Source organism: Orycteropus afer, unplaced genomic scaffold (genome assembly GCF_000298275.1).
Source record: "Orycteropus afer afer isolate SDZICR_OR568_19922 unplaced genomic scaffold, OryAfe1.0 scaffold00094, whole genome shotgun sequence".
NCBI lineage: Eukaryota > Metazoa > Chordata > Mammalia > Tubulidentata > Orycteropodidae > Orycteropus > Orycteropus afer.
The window spans coordinates 4,081,003-4,096,762 of record NW_006921681.1 but is presented as its reverse complement, the minus strand read 5'-3'; the positions used below and the strand labels follow the sequence as shown (position 1 = coordinate 4,096,762).

General features: G+C 44.5%; 1 protein-coding gene across 1 annotated transcript in view; it reads left to right on the top strand.

The window, feature by feature from the left end:
- The window catches only part of RERE (arginine-glutamic acid dipeptide repeats), a 470,759-nt gene that overhangs the window by 448,180 nt on the left and 6,819 nt on the right, over positions 1-15,760 (top strand). The window contains exons 12-15 of the mRNA XM_042781181.1: positions 12,068-12,230; positions 13,288-13,380; positions 13,867-14,066; positions 15,268-15,429. Coding sequence (XP_042637115.1) covers positions 12,068-12,230; positions 13,288-13,380; positions 13,867-14,066; positions 15,268-15,429 — 618 coding nt within the window. The remainder of the gene's footprint in view (positions 1-12,067; positions 12,231-13,287; positions 13,381-13,866; positions 14,067-15,267; positions 15,430-15,760) is intronic.

Sequence of the window (15,760 nt, the reverse complement as noted above, 5' to 3'; positions counted from 1 at the left end):
AGAGCAGCTCTCACAAGGGGCATTGTCCATGGCTAGCCCCTTGAGGCCTTGATCACTATTGGGGCCCAGGCTGGAGATTGACATCTGAGATAGACAGCTCTACACCATGTTTCCTTCCTCCTCCTGCCCCTTCTCAGTTTAGGGGCCTTGCTTCATAGTTAATGCTTGCTAGAAGTTCTCCCTAGGAAAATAAACCTTAAAAAAAAGTTTTAGATCACTCCATTCAGTAAGTGGTGGATTACTTACTACCAGAGAAAGGAACCAGATAACAGTTGGAGGATGTTTTTCAAATAAAAGTTTTCGCAGGGAAATACCACCTTGATTCTAACAAATTGCACATTAGCGCTTAGATTTATAGGTCACCATGAGTCAGAATCAACTCAGTGACAACTGGTTTGGTTTTTGGTTTGTGAAGATGGTTTAACTCCTTTTCTGTATGTATTCATATTGAAATATTTATATTTAACGTAACGTTGTTGTTGTTACGTGCCGTGGAATCGCATCCGACTCATAGTGACCCCTCCTTGGGTTTCCAAGGCAGTATCACTATGGAAGTAGATTGCCCCACCTTCCTTCCGAGGAGTGGCTGGTGGGTTTGAACCAACAGCCTTCTGCTTAGCAGTCAAGTGCCTTAGGCACTACACCACCAGAGCTCATATTTAGTGTAATAAGAACAGTTAATAAAAACACCAAATATGAAACCAATTGCCATTGACTCCAACTCCTGGCAACTTGTGTGTCAGAGTAGAACTATATTCAACAGGGTTTTCAGTGGCTGATTTTTTTAAAAGTAGATTGCAAGGCCTTTCTTACAAGACACTTCTGGGTGGACTCAAACTGCCAGCCTTTCAGGTAGCAGCCAAGCATGTTAACTGTTTACATCATCGTTAATAATATGTCTAAAAGAGTTAAGATAGTTTCTTCTATATGTTTACTTTAGTCTAATCCCTGCAGTGGTAGCCCTGGGAGCAAAAGAGCAAAATTGTTGGAACTCTGTAAAATACCCTCTAAAGCAGCTTCAGAAAGAAGCTGTATCTTTAATCCCAGTGTGTATGAGCAGCTTCCAAATCTAACTTCCCTTGCTGTCTCCCTTGTTGCCTCTAGTTTTAGTAAGCAGTGTTTGGCCCAGAAAGGATACCTATTGAAACTTCGTGGTAAAGATGAAATTAACTAGAGCTTTCCCTCACCGGTGGAGAAGGCACTGGTGGCCATCACTGATGGGGACCTTCTGCAGCAGGAGCCTGGTGCTTGCCCCAGTGCAGGGACCTAGATTAGATCCTTCATTCATGCGTGCTCCTATACATTCCTTCGTACTCATTCTCTCTCTCCCTCTGTCTAGGTGTACAAGGAGGTAGGACATTGGATTTCCAGGGCCTTCCTTAACATAGCTTTGGAACCAGAGGTCCTCATCGTTCGTCTCTGATGATTATAGAACCTATGTTGTGAGGATGGAAGTTAAAGGAAATTTATTCTGTACACGGAACTAAAAGGGGTGTGTGTGTGTGTGTGTGTGTGTGTGTGTGTGTATGCACCTTCCCGGGTATCTAAAGAAAAGACTTGATAGTAGATGGCAGGCCGCAAGCACCCAGGACCCTGTGAGGTGGGGGCCCCCAGGCCTCATCTGCCACTGCTCTCCAAGCTCTCCTCAGGAAATAACGTACCATAATCACAAAAAAACAAATTTGGACCCATTCTTGGGTATACCTTTCTGCTTCTAATCCAGGATGAAACAAATTGACTCCTTTTCCTGCCTCCACACCAAGCTCTCGGAGGGCTCCTGCCTGAGAAGTTGGTGCTGGGCATAAGAAAACTGCGGAGGAGGGGGCTTTTTGCTCCTGTGCTCCACTCCAGGGACACACAGGATGCTAAGAGTAAGCCTTTGATACTTGGAATGCTTACCGTGCCTTCCCCCTCATCATCTGCTGTACACTTTCACTCCCCCAAGACTCCTTTGAAAAGGAAGACATGTAGCTTATCTTACTTTAAAAAAAGAAATGTTTTAATTGGTCAGGACAAGTTACTGTTCTCTCTTAGCACTGCAATGCCCGTGGGAAATTAAGTCATTATGTTTGCAGGCAGTGTTTTAGCTTGCCACATGCCTGCAGGTAAGTTGACCTGCTTGTGAGACAGAAAGGAGAGCTATGGTCGGTCTCCTGCAGTAAGCTGTCAGCTCCCCACCCTACACATCTGTGCACGTGCACACACACTCACACACCAAGTGCCCATTCAGCCCCTGGAACATGCTACTCACCAGCTGTTAACTCAGGTAAAGCAGAATGGGCCCAGCTGTGTCCACAGAACTTCTCCCTGAAATGGGTTTTTTACCTAAAAAATTGTCTCTGGACAGTGAGCTAGCAGGACTGAGCCCCTCCAGCCCCTGTGGCTTCAGCCTGATTGCCCAAGCAATGCAAGGAGCTGTTGACAAGGCCTGCTTTCACATCTTGTGTATTAGTGAATTTGATGGACCCACAGCCTAACACAGGAGGGCACAGAGGGAAAATGGTGGCCAAGGAGAAGTAAACCAACGGCCCTTCTATAGAATAATTACAAATGGTCGAGCCCAGAAGGCCTCTGGATTACAAAATACAGGTGCCTGGAGCCTTTGTCACCCCAGCTCTTCTCTCCATACTGCTGTTCTTTGTTTCCTCCTCTGACTCCCACCCCACCCAGATCAAGCACTGCACTGAGCAGCTTCTTCCTCTCACCCCCACACCAGTGTTTTTCTTTTTGTAGACAATCAAAGAAAGTAATGGTGCTTATTTTTCCAGCCCTGGATGAGTGGCTAGCCAAGGAGAAGGCTTCTGCTGTGTGGAGAGTGTGCCCTGGGAAGGAAGCTGCTGCTGCCTCATTCCAGCAGCCAAAATTGTACCATTGTCAGTGGCTGCTTGCATATGACCTTCTGGAAAAATCCAGCCCCCTACCCCACCCCACCCCCCAAAAAAGGAAAGGAATTAGTCAGAGGGACAGAGCATCTGCTAAATATATAACTGATGGAGTTGAACACTTCTCTTGGCAGGAGCTGCAGCCCATAGGGCTGTCAACTGGAGATACCTTTGCTCCTTTCTTTTCCTCCTTTGACCAGGCATAAACCAGTTTAGTTCATCATGCTGTGTGCAATTACAGTTCCGAGATATAAGATGTGTTGACTGTGAGACCTTGTTGTGAGATGAGGTGAGATCACCGAGAACAAAATGATCATTATGGGCCATTCATGTCGACAACATTTATACCTCTGTGTTTGCTTGCAAGCAAAAGCAGGAGGTAATTTTCAAGGCTGCCTTTGTGGAGCTGCCTTTTTGATCAATGATGGCCTGTGCTAATGTTTCAGCAAGCTATTGATTTCTGCAACAGCTTTTGTTCCCTGAATTTATGTGCAGCAGGTCTCTGCAGCACACACTATGCATGTTTGATTAAACTTGAGTTGACTTCATTTCTGGTGAAGCCATAAGCTGCTTCACTCCCTATTTGTAGAACCAAAGCCTTCCCCAACATGTTCTTTTGTTTGTGCTCAAGACCTAGCCACCCATGCAGTCACTAGCATGCTGCTCTAATCCGCCTAGATTCGCTCCATTCCAGTGCTTAATCCCTTAGTAGAATTACAGTGGTTGAGAGGCAGCTAATAAAACCTGGCCTGGATTTGCTTCTTAAAAAAAAAAAAAGATATTAAAGTATAAGTTACATACCATAAAACTGCCCTCATGTTAAACGCACAGTTCAGTGAGTTTTTGACAACTATATAAACCAGAAACAAGCCAGTTGCTGTTGAGTTGATTCTGACTCATGGTGACTCCATGTATTTCAGAGTAGAATAGTACTCAGTAGAGTTTTTAATGGCTATGATCTTTCAGAAATAGCTCACTAGGCCCTTCTTTCAAAGTATCTCTGAGTAGGTTGGAACTGCCGCCTTTTTAGTTAGAGTTGAAATACTTAACCATTTGCACCACCAGGGCTCCTTGATAACTATAAAAACCAAGCCAAACCCTCTGCCACTGAGTCAATTCCAACTCATAGCACAGGGTAGAACTGCACCATAGGGTTTCCAAGATTGTAAATCTTTATGGAAGCAGACTGCCTCATCTTTATCCTGTGGAGCAGCTGGTGTGTTGAAACCACTGACCTTTTGCTTAGCAGCCATTGCTTTAACCACTGTGCCACCAGAGCTCCTTTGTCAAGCATATACCCATGGAAACAAAACCGCAATCAATTTTTAGAACATTTCAGTCACCTCCAAAAGCTTCCTTGTGTCCTTTGCAGGTAGTGCCACACCTGCTGACTCCCCTGCCCTCGGCCAGAGGCAAACACTAATTTGCTTTTGTGACTTTTGTGCCTTTTCGCAAATAGGATCATACAGTATGTACTCTTTTATGTCTGGCCTGTTTCATTCAACATGATGTTTTTGAGATTGATCGTTGTTGTCTTAATAGTTTGTTCCTTTTAATTGCCAAGTGATACTCCATTAATAGACATACCACAAGTTGTTTATCTATTCTCCTCTTGATGGCATTGGGGTGGTTCCCAGTTTTTGGCCATTGAAAATAAAGTTTCTATGAATACTTGTGTAAAAGTATTTATGTGGGCATATGTTTTTACTTCTTTTGGGTAGACACATAGGAGTGGAACTACTGAGTCATAATAAATGTAGTTTAACTATATAAGAACTGCCAAACAGTATTACAAAGTGGTTTGAACATTTCATATTCCCACCAGCAGTGTATGAAATTCCAGGCTTCCATCTTCCTGGCCTGAATTTTTAAATGCATACGCCTTCATTTTGTCATCAACTATAATTTTATACCTGTGAAAGAGGGTCTTTCTTGCTTGGTCATTTTGATTCTTGGCCCTCATGCACTGAAATCTGCTAGACTCCTTCTTTTAAAAACTGATACTTAAATATGGACACAGTGGTGTTTATTTCAGTATTAGGTTTCTTTCTTTCGTGTTTTGATTTTCTCACCTACTAACAGGACATAGTGCAGGAATAGAGGTTTAACGTTGTAAACCTGAACTGTCCCTGAGCCTTTTTTTCTGTCTCGTGTTTTTGGCTTTGGATCAGTCTCTTAGTCTCACTGAACTTGGGCTTCTCCTTTTTTTAATCTGTGAATTATACTAACTTTTAAAATCATTTGAGACTCAAAACATTTGTATTTGAGAAACAGAAATAATCATTTTGTAACTGTGTGAGGCAATATTGAGTTACAGACAAATGCTGTTTAGAAATGTCAGGGTGGCTGCTGCATTTTAACAGCCTGCAAGTAAGACTGAAGTTTGGCAGATACCCAGGTAGCACCTTCCCACCCATTTTCCCCTCCCGTCTTTGTTCTCTTCCATCTCCTATAGCTTCACATTTCCTCTTACCCAGGCCTTTATGATTCTCTGGCCTCTGAAATGGGAGCTCTGGTGGCATAGTGCCTAAGGCGTTTGACTGCTAACCAGAAGGCTGGAGGTTCAAACCCACCAGCCACTCCACAGAAGGAATACTGGGCAATCTACTTCCATAGAGATAAAGCCTCAAAAACCTAAGGAGGGGTTACTCTGAGTCTGAATTGACTCGGCAGCAGAGAGTTTAGGGGATTTTTTTTTTGGCCCCTAAAATTATTTAGTCTACTTCCGTAATGATACCGCCTTGGAAACCCAAGGAGGGGTCGCTGTGAGTCAGGTCTGACTTGATGGCACATAACAACAGCAACAAAATGATTCAGGTTAAAGGAGGAGGTGGGAGAAACCACTTTAAAAAAAAAAAAAACACTACTTTTTTTTTTATTCTTTCAAGCCTTGGCACTCAAGCCCTGATTTATTGTACCAGTTGACCTTTTAAAGTGATGAAGCATGTTACCCTGACAAAGCATTTGAAGAGTAACTGGGACCTGCCTTGGCTTCTGTTCCATATTTCCTCATAGGAAAACTAGAGCCAGGTCAGTTTTATTTCAGCAGCTTTATGAGTTTGTTTCCTACAGCCAAGGTCAGTGGATTAGCATACCTCGTTTTATTGCACTTTGAAGATAATGCATTTTTTTACAAATTGAAGGTTTGTGGCAATCTTCTAGCAAGTCTGTGGGCATTGTTTTTCCAACAGCGTGTTAATTTCATGTGTGTCACTTTTTTTAATTCTTACAATATTTCAAACTTTTTCATAATTCTATCACACACTTAATAGACTACAGTATAGTATAAGCATAACTTTTTATGCACTGGGACAACAAAAAAACTGTGTTACTCACTCACTTTATTGTGGTGGTCTGAACCAGAGCCACATTATCTCCAGAGTACACCTTTATAGATAAATGAATATTCAAGGTGAGACCTGAAGTGGCAGGAGTCTGTTGGACTTTAGGGGCTCGGGATGTTCTAGCCACCTTGGGACAGGGTGTAGCATGCATTTGTAGAGTAGCACATGATAAAGAAACAAATTGGAGCAAAAGCAAGTAAGTCCCTTCCTGCCTCTTCCATTTCTGTTGAGTTACTACTATCTTATGGAACTGAGAACTGGTGACTGTGTGTGTGCACATGCGCACACGCGCAAACTCATATTTGTCCATGGTGGTCAGCTACTTGGCTTCATTGGCCCAGGGTTGTGCTTCATCTGTTACATATTGTCCTATCACACTTTCTCCAAGCAGGTCAGCCCCAGAGTGCTCTCATCATTGGTGAAGTATTGAATGCCTCAAATTAAAAAGAGGCACTTGATCCATGATGTGAGAATAATTTCTATGCTAATAAAGTGACGACACTGATAAAACCCAAAAAAACAAACCCACTGCCATCTGGTCAATTCTGTCTCATAATACCAACATTTTATTAGGGATAACAAAAGGAAAGAGAAATGGCCAAAAAAGGAGAGAATTCAAAACTATTTTTCTATTACTGTCTCAGACTGCGTTCTCTAGAGAAGTAAAACCAGAAGTGTGTGTGTGTGTGTGTATATATATAGATATATATATATATAAAACACACTGTCATAGAGTTGATTATGATTCATAGTGATCCTATAGGACAGAGTAGAACTGCCCCACAGGGTTTTGAAGGCTGTATATCTTTACAGAAGCAGACTGCTTCATCTTTCTCCCACAGAGCAGCTGGTGAGTTTGAACCACCATCCATTTGATTAATAGCCAAATGCTTTAACACTGTATCACCAGAGCTCCTTAGAGAGAGAGTGAATTGAGAGTTTGAGAGATTGAGATTGATTAATTTATCTCAAGGAAATGGCCCACATGATTGTAGAGGCTGGTAAGTTTCAAGCTTCTCCTGACTCATGTAGGTACAAGAGCTAACTAACCCAAGATCAGCAGGCCAGATGACAGGCTGCAGAGGCTAACAAATCCCAAGATCAGCAGGCAATATGATAGGCCAGTGGCTCAAGTCCAAAAAGCCAGAGATATGATGACAAACCAGATGCAGGATGCAGATCAAGCAAAAAGCCAAAGAGCTTTGCCAGAACATCCATATATATTGGGTACAGGCCATACTCCTGAGGAAAACTCCCTTTCATCTCATAGCAGATCTCATCATGGAGGTCATTACCTTGTATCAGATCTAATCATGAGGGGTGACTGTATTGTAACTCCCAAACCACTGAGAATCATCACCCAGCAGTTGGCATACAACCTTAACCATCACAACTACTATTCACTTAAATTGCTTTTCAGATGATCACCAGGGATGAGACACTGAGGAAAGTAGGAGACAGTGTAGTCTGGTGAGTGAATGCTGAGTAGGGAACCTGGGATGCTGTTACCAGCTCATGGGCACAGTCTTCTCTAGATTTTTGGTTTCTTCATCTGCAAGATGGTTTCATCTGGGCCCATGCTTTCCAAAACCTGGCTATACATCAGAATCACATGGGGAGCGTTTTGAAAGCAGATTCTCAGCTACACTCACTGGGGAGCCTGATTCAGTGTATGGACCTGAGAATCTTCATTTTACAGCCTCTTTGGGTTGATTATAAGGGGCCAGCCATTGGTCCTCTGTGATCTCATCCAGCAAACTGTGACCAAGTGAGAGGAATGAGTGGATTAAATATGAGGAGAGAAAAAAGTTGGACACATCTCATGGTCTTGCTAGGATAAAGGGGAGAGAGAGAGAAGGCTTCTCTCTTCCCTGAACTTAGCTCATAGTCCAGCTGCTGGATCAACATCTGGACTAGAATGTATGATTGGCATCTCATATTTACTACCATGTCTGAAAACAAGCTCCTGATCTCGCTCTAAATCCCGCTCAGCTGACTCCATCCTTTCGTTTGCTCCAGCCAGGAGTCTTGAGGGATCATCCTTAACTCTTCCCTTTTCTCACGGCCCACATTTAATCCATCAGTAAATCTTGGCCTTACCTTGAAAATATGCCCAGAAACTCACCACTTCTGCCATTTCCTCCATTGCTGGCAGTTGGTCTAAGCCATCATCATGTGTTTCATAGTTCATTTCAGTAGCTAGCTAACTGATTTCCCAACCTAGCAGCCAGAGTGGACCTTTAAAATGGAAGCCAGGTCTTGTGGGTCTTTTTTTTGTTCCCAGTGCAGGGGATTAATGGAAATGGGGGCCTCTGGCAGCTTCCTGCTGGGAAGATGAGGCAGGAAGTTTAACAGAAGATTTCAAAGAGTAGCTCAAGAAGACAGAGTGTATTATATGAAACATACAAAGACCAGGAATTAGAAAACCAAAAGGGAAGAACATGTTTCTCTCTCCCTTTGCTGCAGTAGCAACTGGGGCTGGAGGAGGAATCTGGGTTGACTTTCTCCTGGTTCCTTTAATCATTTGCCAGTTCTGGATTTTGAGACATACATGAGCAATGAAATAACAAGCATAGACTGGGAAACACTTTGACTCCTGGGATTGGGCAGTTCAGTAGGATATTTGGTGGTTTTTGTCTGAAGAATTCTAATCTTTAGCCATTTCTATCATCATGTCAGCCTGAGTTGGAGGCCAGCTGCTGCATACACAGAGATCTCCAGCTGTTAAGCCAATATTTGGATAGGTACAGGGCTGAAAGAGCTCACCTGGACTTGAAGGGGGTGCGGAGGCTTTTTACATGACAGAAAAGAATCTTTAATTCAGAACCAAAAGAGTTAATAGCATGTTAAGTGGTGCTCCGGAAGACAGAAACACATCCATGGTGCCAAGAGACAATGGAAGGTTTACCAAAGTGCCAGAAGTTCCTTGGTAATAGCCCTCCTTCAAAGATCTCATGGTGTCGGTGTAACCACTTCCTAGAAAAATGCCCAGCTCTGGTATTTTTCTAGCCCCCTCCCCAGGACACATTTAACCTGCTTTGCAGAAACCATTTCCACACCTAATATATGACCACTTCTCTACCAACTTACTTGTCATTGTCGTCATTAAAGGCCACTTCCTCCAGAAGTGTTTTTCATGAAACCCCATGTGATCGGGTACTCATTGTCAGTCATGGAGCTTGTGTTTCATCTATGCTTTTTTTTGAATCTTTACAACAAGATCTTAAGTCACTGAAGAATAAAGTCTTTGCTGCCTTTTCTTGGCACCTCCATTTGCAAATAAGGCAGAGTTGGAAATGAAGATCAGTAATTGGAAAATACGGCTTTGATGATGGAAACAAAGTGAGAGATCACATGATATAATTTTGTAAGACCAATGACTTACTCATTTCAAATACCATTTTTCAACAACATAAACAGCAACTGTATACATGGACTTCACTGAATGCAATCTGTGAAAACTACAGCAACTCCATGAGTGAGCCAAAGTATGACCTTGAGTATATCACACCTGAATTTAGAGACCATCTCAAGAATAGATTTGATGCATTGAACACTAATGACCAAAGACTAGACGAGTTGTGGGATGACATGAAGGACATCATACATGAACAAAGCAAAATGTAATTAAACAGATAAGAAAGAAAGAAGAAACAAAATGGAGGTCAGAAGGTCTTTAAAACTTGCTCTTGAATGTAGAGTAGCTAAGAGTAGCTCAAGAGGACAAAGTGTATTACAGGAAACATACAAAGACCAGGAATTAGAAAACCAAAAGGGAAGAACATGTTTAGCATTTCTGAAACTGAAAGAACTGAAGAAAGATTCAAGCCTTGAGCTACAGTATTGAAGAGTCTATAGGCAAAGTATTGAATGATGCAGAAAGCATCAAAAGAAGGTGGAAGAAATACACAGTCACTGTACCAGAAAGACTGGGTCAGTGGTCATCCATTTCAGGAGGTAGCATATGATCAAGAACCAGTGGTATTGAAGGAAGAAGTCCAAGCGTAACTGAAGGCATTGACAAAAAACAAAGCTTAGGAATTGACAGCATACCCATTGAGATGTTTCAACAAACATATGCAATGTTGGAAGTGCTTATTCATCTATGCAAGAAATTTAGAAGACAGCTACCTGGCCAACCAACTAAAAAGAGATCCATATTTGTGCCTATTCCAAAGAAAAGTGATCCAACAGAAGGCAGAAATTATCAAGAAATATCATTAGTATCACATACAGGTAAAATTTTGCTGAAGAACCCTTCAAACATAGAAATGAACACACCCCTGGGGATCGCCTTTCAGCCAAACAATACACAGGCTGGTGGGTTTGAACCTCCAGCTTTCTGGTTAGCAGTCAAATGTCTTAAGCACTATACCACCAGAGCTTCCTAGAATGCTCCTGAGAAGGGAGAATGGTGAAACTTTGACTCACATACTTTAGACATGTTATCAGGAAGGAGCCAGTCCCTGGAATAGGATATCATGCTTGGTAAAGTAGAGGGTTAGCAAAAAACAGGACTGCAGCAGTAATCTCAGATATCCTCACAATCATTGGATTGTGAGGATGGTGCAGGACCAGATAACGTTTTATTCTTTTGTACATAGAGTCACTATGAGTTGGAACCAACTCAATAGTACCTAACGCTAGCAACAACAAAGCAGAGTGGTTCCTGGCCAAGTCATTTCTACGTACAGGTCCAGATAGCCCAGGGCAACTTCCTAGGGTACTGTGTTATTGTTAGGGGCCATGGAGTTGGCTTCATCTCATAGTGTCTAACAGAATGGTATGCTACTCAGTCCTGCTCCATTCTCACAAATGTTGGTATTTTTGAGCCCATTATTACAGAATATGGTAGTCTGGCCCAAGCTAATTGACTTTCTACAACACTGATTTAATTAGAAAAGCACAGTGTGATCTAGGCTCTCTCACTGCTTTAGGAGATACCTTAAAATTTTCAGATACTTTATCTTAATGTTTATTTTAAGAAATCATCTTTAATCCACCAGGGTGCCTTTTTGCCATTTCTGTATACAGTGTGACAGGAACCGGCCTACTGAGCCCCTGGGTGCAGGGGTACCAGACAGGTCTTTTTGTTAAAAAAAAAAATGCAAGATGACTTGCCTCCCTTTTTGTTGGACCATGAGAAGAAGAACTCGTTTAGTCTTAAAGGCTGACCTTGTGTTGTGTGACATTTCATCTCTATACCAGCACACTGTTGGTCCCTTCTTAGTGTTTCTTTGTCAAACACCAGTCATCACCATTAGGACTTAGTGCCACCTTGTCCAGGTATGGGCATCAGGTTGGGTTGCAATCTGTAGAGCATTTTCCTGGGGTTTAGTCTCTGGTTTGTTCACCCTTCTGCTTGGTCCGAGTCCCCCCACACCTCCTTGGATTTCTGTGTTTGTTTCTGGGGCAGTCTAATTGACCAGGCATTTCCTTTCCTAGTGTGATTTCCCTAGAATACTGTGAAGAGCACATCTCTGTACACTTACACACATGCAACTGCAAAGTGAGCTCAACAAGGACAGGGATTTTTTTTCTCTTTCCTGTTTGTTGTTTATTGATGTGCCACAATGTTCAGGGCAGCTGTAGTATCTGGCACATAGTAGACACCCCATAGATATTTGTTGAATAAATGAATGTTTTTGATGCCTGGCAGTTACGCTCTGAGGGACTGAGACAGACCCATCAGCCTAGCCCCTGGGCAGCTCACAGCTCCAGGAACAAACTCTGACTTGTACTCACCTTCTTACTCTTGGCAGAAGAGGACGCATAGGGGACATCTAAAAGCCAAAACCCCTCTGTGCACTTGAGCTCACAACCACCCATTCTTTCTTACAGGGGGAACTAATCACCTTCTACTACTACTGGAAGAAAACCCCTGAAGCAGCCAGCTCTCGGGCCCATCGCCGGCATCGCAGACAAGCTGTGTTCAGGAGGATTAAGACTCGCACAGCATCCACACCCGTCAACACACCCTCCAGGCCCCCCTCTAGTGAATTCTGTAAGTGGGAGCTAGGTCTCGATACTGCAATGGGTAGTGGGAGACTTTCCATACTGAGCCACATGTTTGTGATCCGCCCCCCATGCCAGCATGCGTGGGAGTCCTCACAGTACTGGCCTCTGCAGAGGAGCTGGATTTGGAGCTGATAGCCTGGGGGGGTCAGTGCAAGTGTGTGCATGTGTGCATATGTCTGTGAAGCATGACCTAAATGTAGCACTGACTCAGATGACCAGTGGAAGAGGTTTTTCTTTGTTGTTTTTTTAATTATCCACACATTTTAATTTTTCTAATAAATCCAGTCTCATTTAACTTTTTACAAAAATACAAGTCTTGGCCTTGGACTGAGGTATTTTTGGTACCTAATGAGGTATTTTTGGTACCTGAAGAGATTTGTTTAATAGGTAATGTACTGTTTGAGTTCTTAGTGTACTATTGTTTTGGTAGTAATGTGGACAGATTAATATTTTCTCTTTTCCTCTGAGAAGAAACAAATGCTTTCTAAGGTCCTCTTCTTGGTTCCTGTGTGAAATGCAATCCATGATGATGGTGAAGCCCACCCATGACTCCTCCTTACCCTCTGTAAACTGGACTGTAGGAATAGTGCCTTGCACTCTGTCAGGTCCAGGCCCTGCGCTGGAGGGCTATTGATGTCATGCATGGAAACAGCCAGAAATACTGTGAGGCGTGGCTCATTGGAGAGAGAATTCTGTAGGATGCCTGTGCGAGGCAGGAAAGCATCATAGATGCGCTTTCCCAATTCAAATTCAGCCAGCTGTGGGCATCTGTGTCAGCCGCCCAAGATGCAGGTGTAGTGACATTAGCCCCTAAATCTGCCTGGCAGACCCTTGAGTTCCACCCCTTACACGTAAACTCTTCATTCTTATGACTGACTCTTACGGATTCAGAGTGGTCCCTAATGAATTCTGCTTGCCTCAGCCTTTTGAGCCATTCTGATTGGTGGCTTTAAACTGGGGAGGCCAGAGGTCACATTGTGGCCCCCGGTCTCAGCAGAAACTAATGCTCCCTTCTTCACCCTCTTTGTGCCCATGGTGCCCAGTGGACTTGAGTTCAGCCAGCGAGGATGACTTCGACAGTGAAGATAGTGAACAGGAGCTGAAGGGATACGCCTGTCGCCACTGCTTCACCACCAGTGAGTGCCTTACCTACTGAGGGATAAAGAGGGCCGTCTCTGCAGCAGGCAGGCCAAACATGGGTACTGCCAGATTCTGAACATCTACACTCTGCTTTAGGTTTGAAAAAGTTACAAGTCTTTATTGATTTCATGCCTCTGTTTAGCAGTCAGCATCAAGTAGGGACCAGTAAAATAGGAAGGACTTGCTCAAGTTTGGGGCCCTGTGGTTCCTGGGAGCCTGCTGCCAGTTCATTCTGGGTACCAGTGATTTGGGGGTGGCATTGAGCATCCCTAAAACCTCTCCAGACCCCAGAGAGAGCAGGGCAGCCCCAGCTCCTGTGTTTTCTGAGTAATAGGTATCTGTCCAAGCCCAGTGTTGCATGGTTCTCATGGCACTGTCATTGGGCTGAGCTCCGGCAGAAGGGCCTTCTCTGCTCAGACATCCCCAAGGATACAGGTGGCTTCCAAGGGTGACAGCCCACCCCTGTCTCTCCCCACACACAGCCTCCAAAGACTGGCACCACGGTGGCCGGGAAAACATCCTGCTCTGCACAGACTGCCGCATCCACTTCAAGAAGTACGGTGAGCTCCCCCCGATTGAGAAGCCAGTGGATCCCCCACCATTTATGTTCAAACCCGTCAAAGAGGAGGAGGATGGGCTCACTGGGAAGCATAGCATGAGGACGCGGCGGAGTCGTGGCTCGGTGAGTCCCCCCCACACCACCTACCCCTCCTACCATGGGGCTTTGACCCAGCTCCATGTCAGGAAGAGGTGCAAAGCTGTGCCCACCAGAAGAAAAAGTGATGTGCTTTATTTTAGGTAGAGAAACAGGCCCCTTGAAGTGACAGTATTTACCCAAAGGCATTAGCTTTGTGTGGGGAGCTAGGAGGAGTGCTCCATTCCCTCCTTCTCCAATTTTCCTTGGGATTTGGGGTGGAGGTATACACCCTGAGCTGAGTTTCAGAGAGCTCAGCTGTGGGTCTCTGGCTCAGGGCCACCTCTCCCAGCCCCTCCCACTTCTAATGTCCCAAGCACCAGTCAGCTCTAGTGTGGTTTATCTTGACTATTGAAATTTTACAGACTCTTGGGTTTGTTTTCTTTTTATAAATTTTAAACTTCTGGTATAATTTTCTTTCATTGCATGGTCCCTTCCATAAAGAAACTTTGTTTCCATGTCAGAAATGTGGCAGGACATTGGGGAAAGAAGCTTTTTCAGGGTTCCTCTAGCACTGGCCTCCCCAGGGCACCTCTGGCAAGTGTGTGGAACCATCCACCTTCTTGGACCTTGATGTCCCATCATAGCTGCTGTCACCCAGCAGCCTGGTCGCTGCTCATTCAGGAGAGGCTGGTGAACTAGCATTCAGCATTATGCTGTGATCTCTGAGCCGTGGAGGCTTTTGCAGAAACAGTGGTTATAGGAGTTGAGCTACGTTGTTTGACTGCTTCATCTCTTTAGGTCACTTCCCATCCTGTCAGATTATATCAGCAGGGGTTTAGTTGGTTTGGGTTAGGGGAGTGGGCAGTTACATGGAATAAACAGAAAGGGCAAGGTGATTCACAGACAGCTTGTGTGTACTTGCATCATGGGGAACTTTGGATACTGCCCTGGCTGACTCCCTGCCTTTCAGAAAATCTTCTCAATTCTGTCAGACACAGTGAGATGAATGCTTAGAGTTTGAGAGTTGCTGTCTTGTCCATGTGAACCCACTCATTCACCCCACCTCCTCCCTTAGCTCCACACTGACCTCTGGAGCAAGCATCAAGGGAGAGGCAGGATCCCTGACAATAGCCAGTGGGCTGCATTTGCTACCAGGGGAAGTGGGCTTTGCATGTGTGTTGGGCTCAGGTAGACCCCCATGAGGAGTAGGGATCCAGTCTCACCACACTCCTGTTTGGGGACACAGATGTCTACACTACGAAGTGGTCGGAAGAAGCAGCCAGCCAGCCCTGATGGTCGTACCTCACCCATCAATGAAGACGTCCGCTCCAGCGGCCGGAACTCACCCAGCGCTGCCAGCACCTCCAGCAATGACAGTAAATCAGAGACAGTGAAGAAATCAGCCAAGGTGGGACACTGGGGATGGGCAGGTAGGGCTGCATGGACCCTCCTCCCATTAAAACCCTGGGTGGCTAGAGTTAGTGTTCAGCTTCCTTAGACCTGGGCCGCATGCTCTCCATGGAGCCTCTCTGGGGCACCAGTATTGCCCTGGCCTGAGGGCTGCAGATTGGAGGTGTGGGGCTTAGAGGGGAGGGCATGTCACTGAGGTTCCCACACTGACCTTTGATCATTCCCCTCTGGGAGCTTCCTCTGCCTTGAGTTTCCCAAGGCCTCAGAGGCTGAGGGCAGGAAGCTGTCAGAAAGGCTCCTTCCTCCCAAAACCAAGATATTCCCATTCC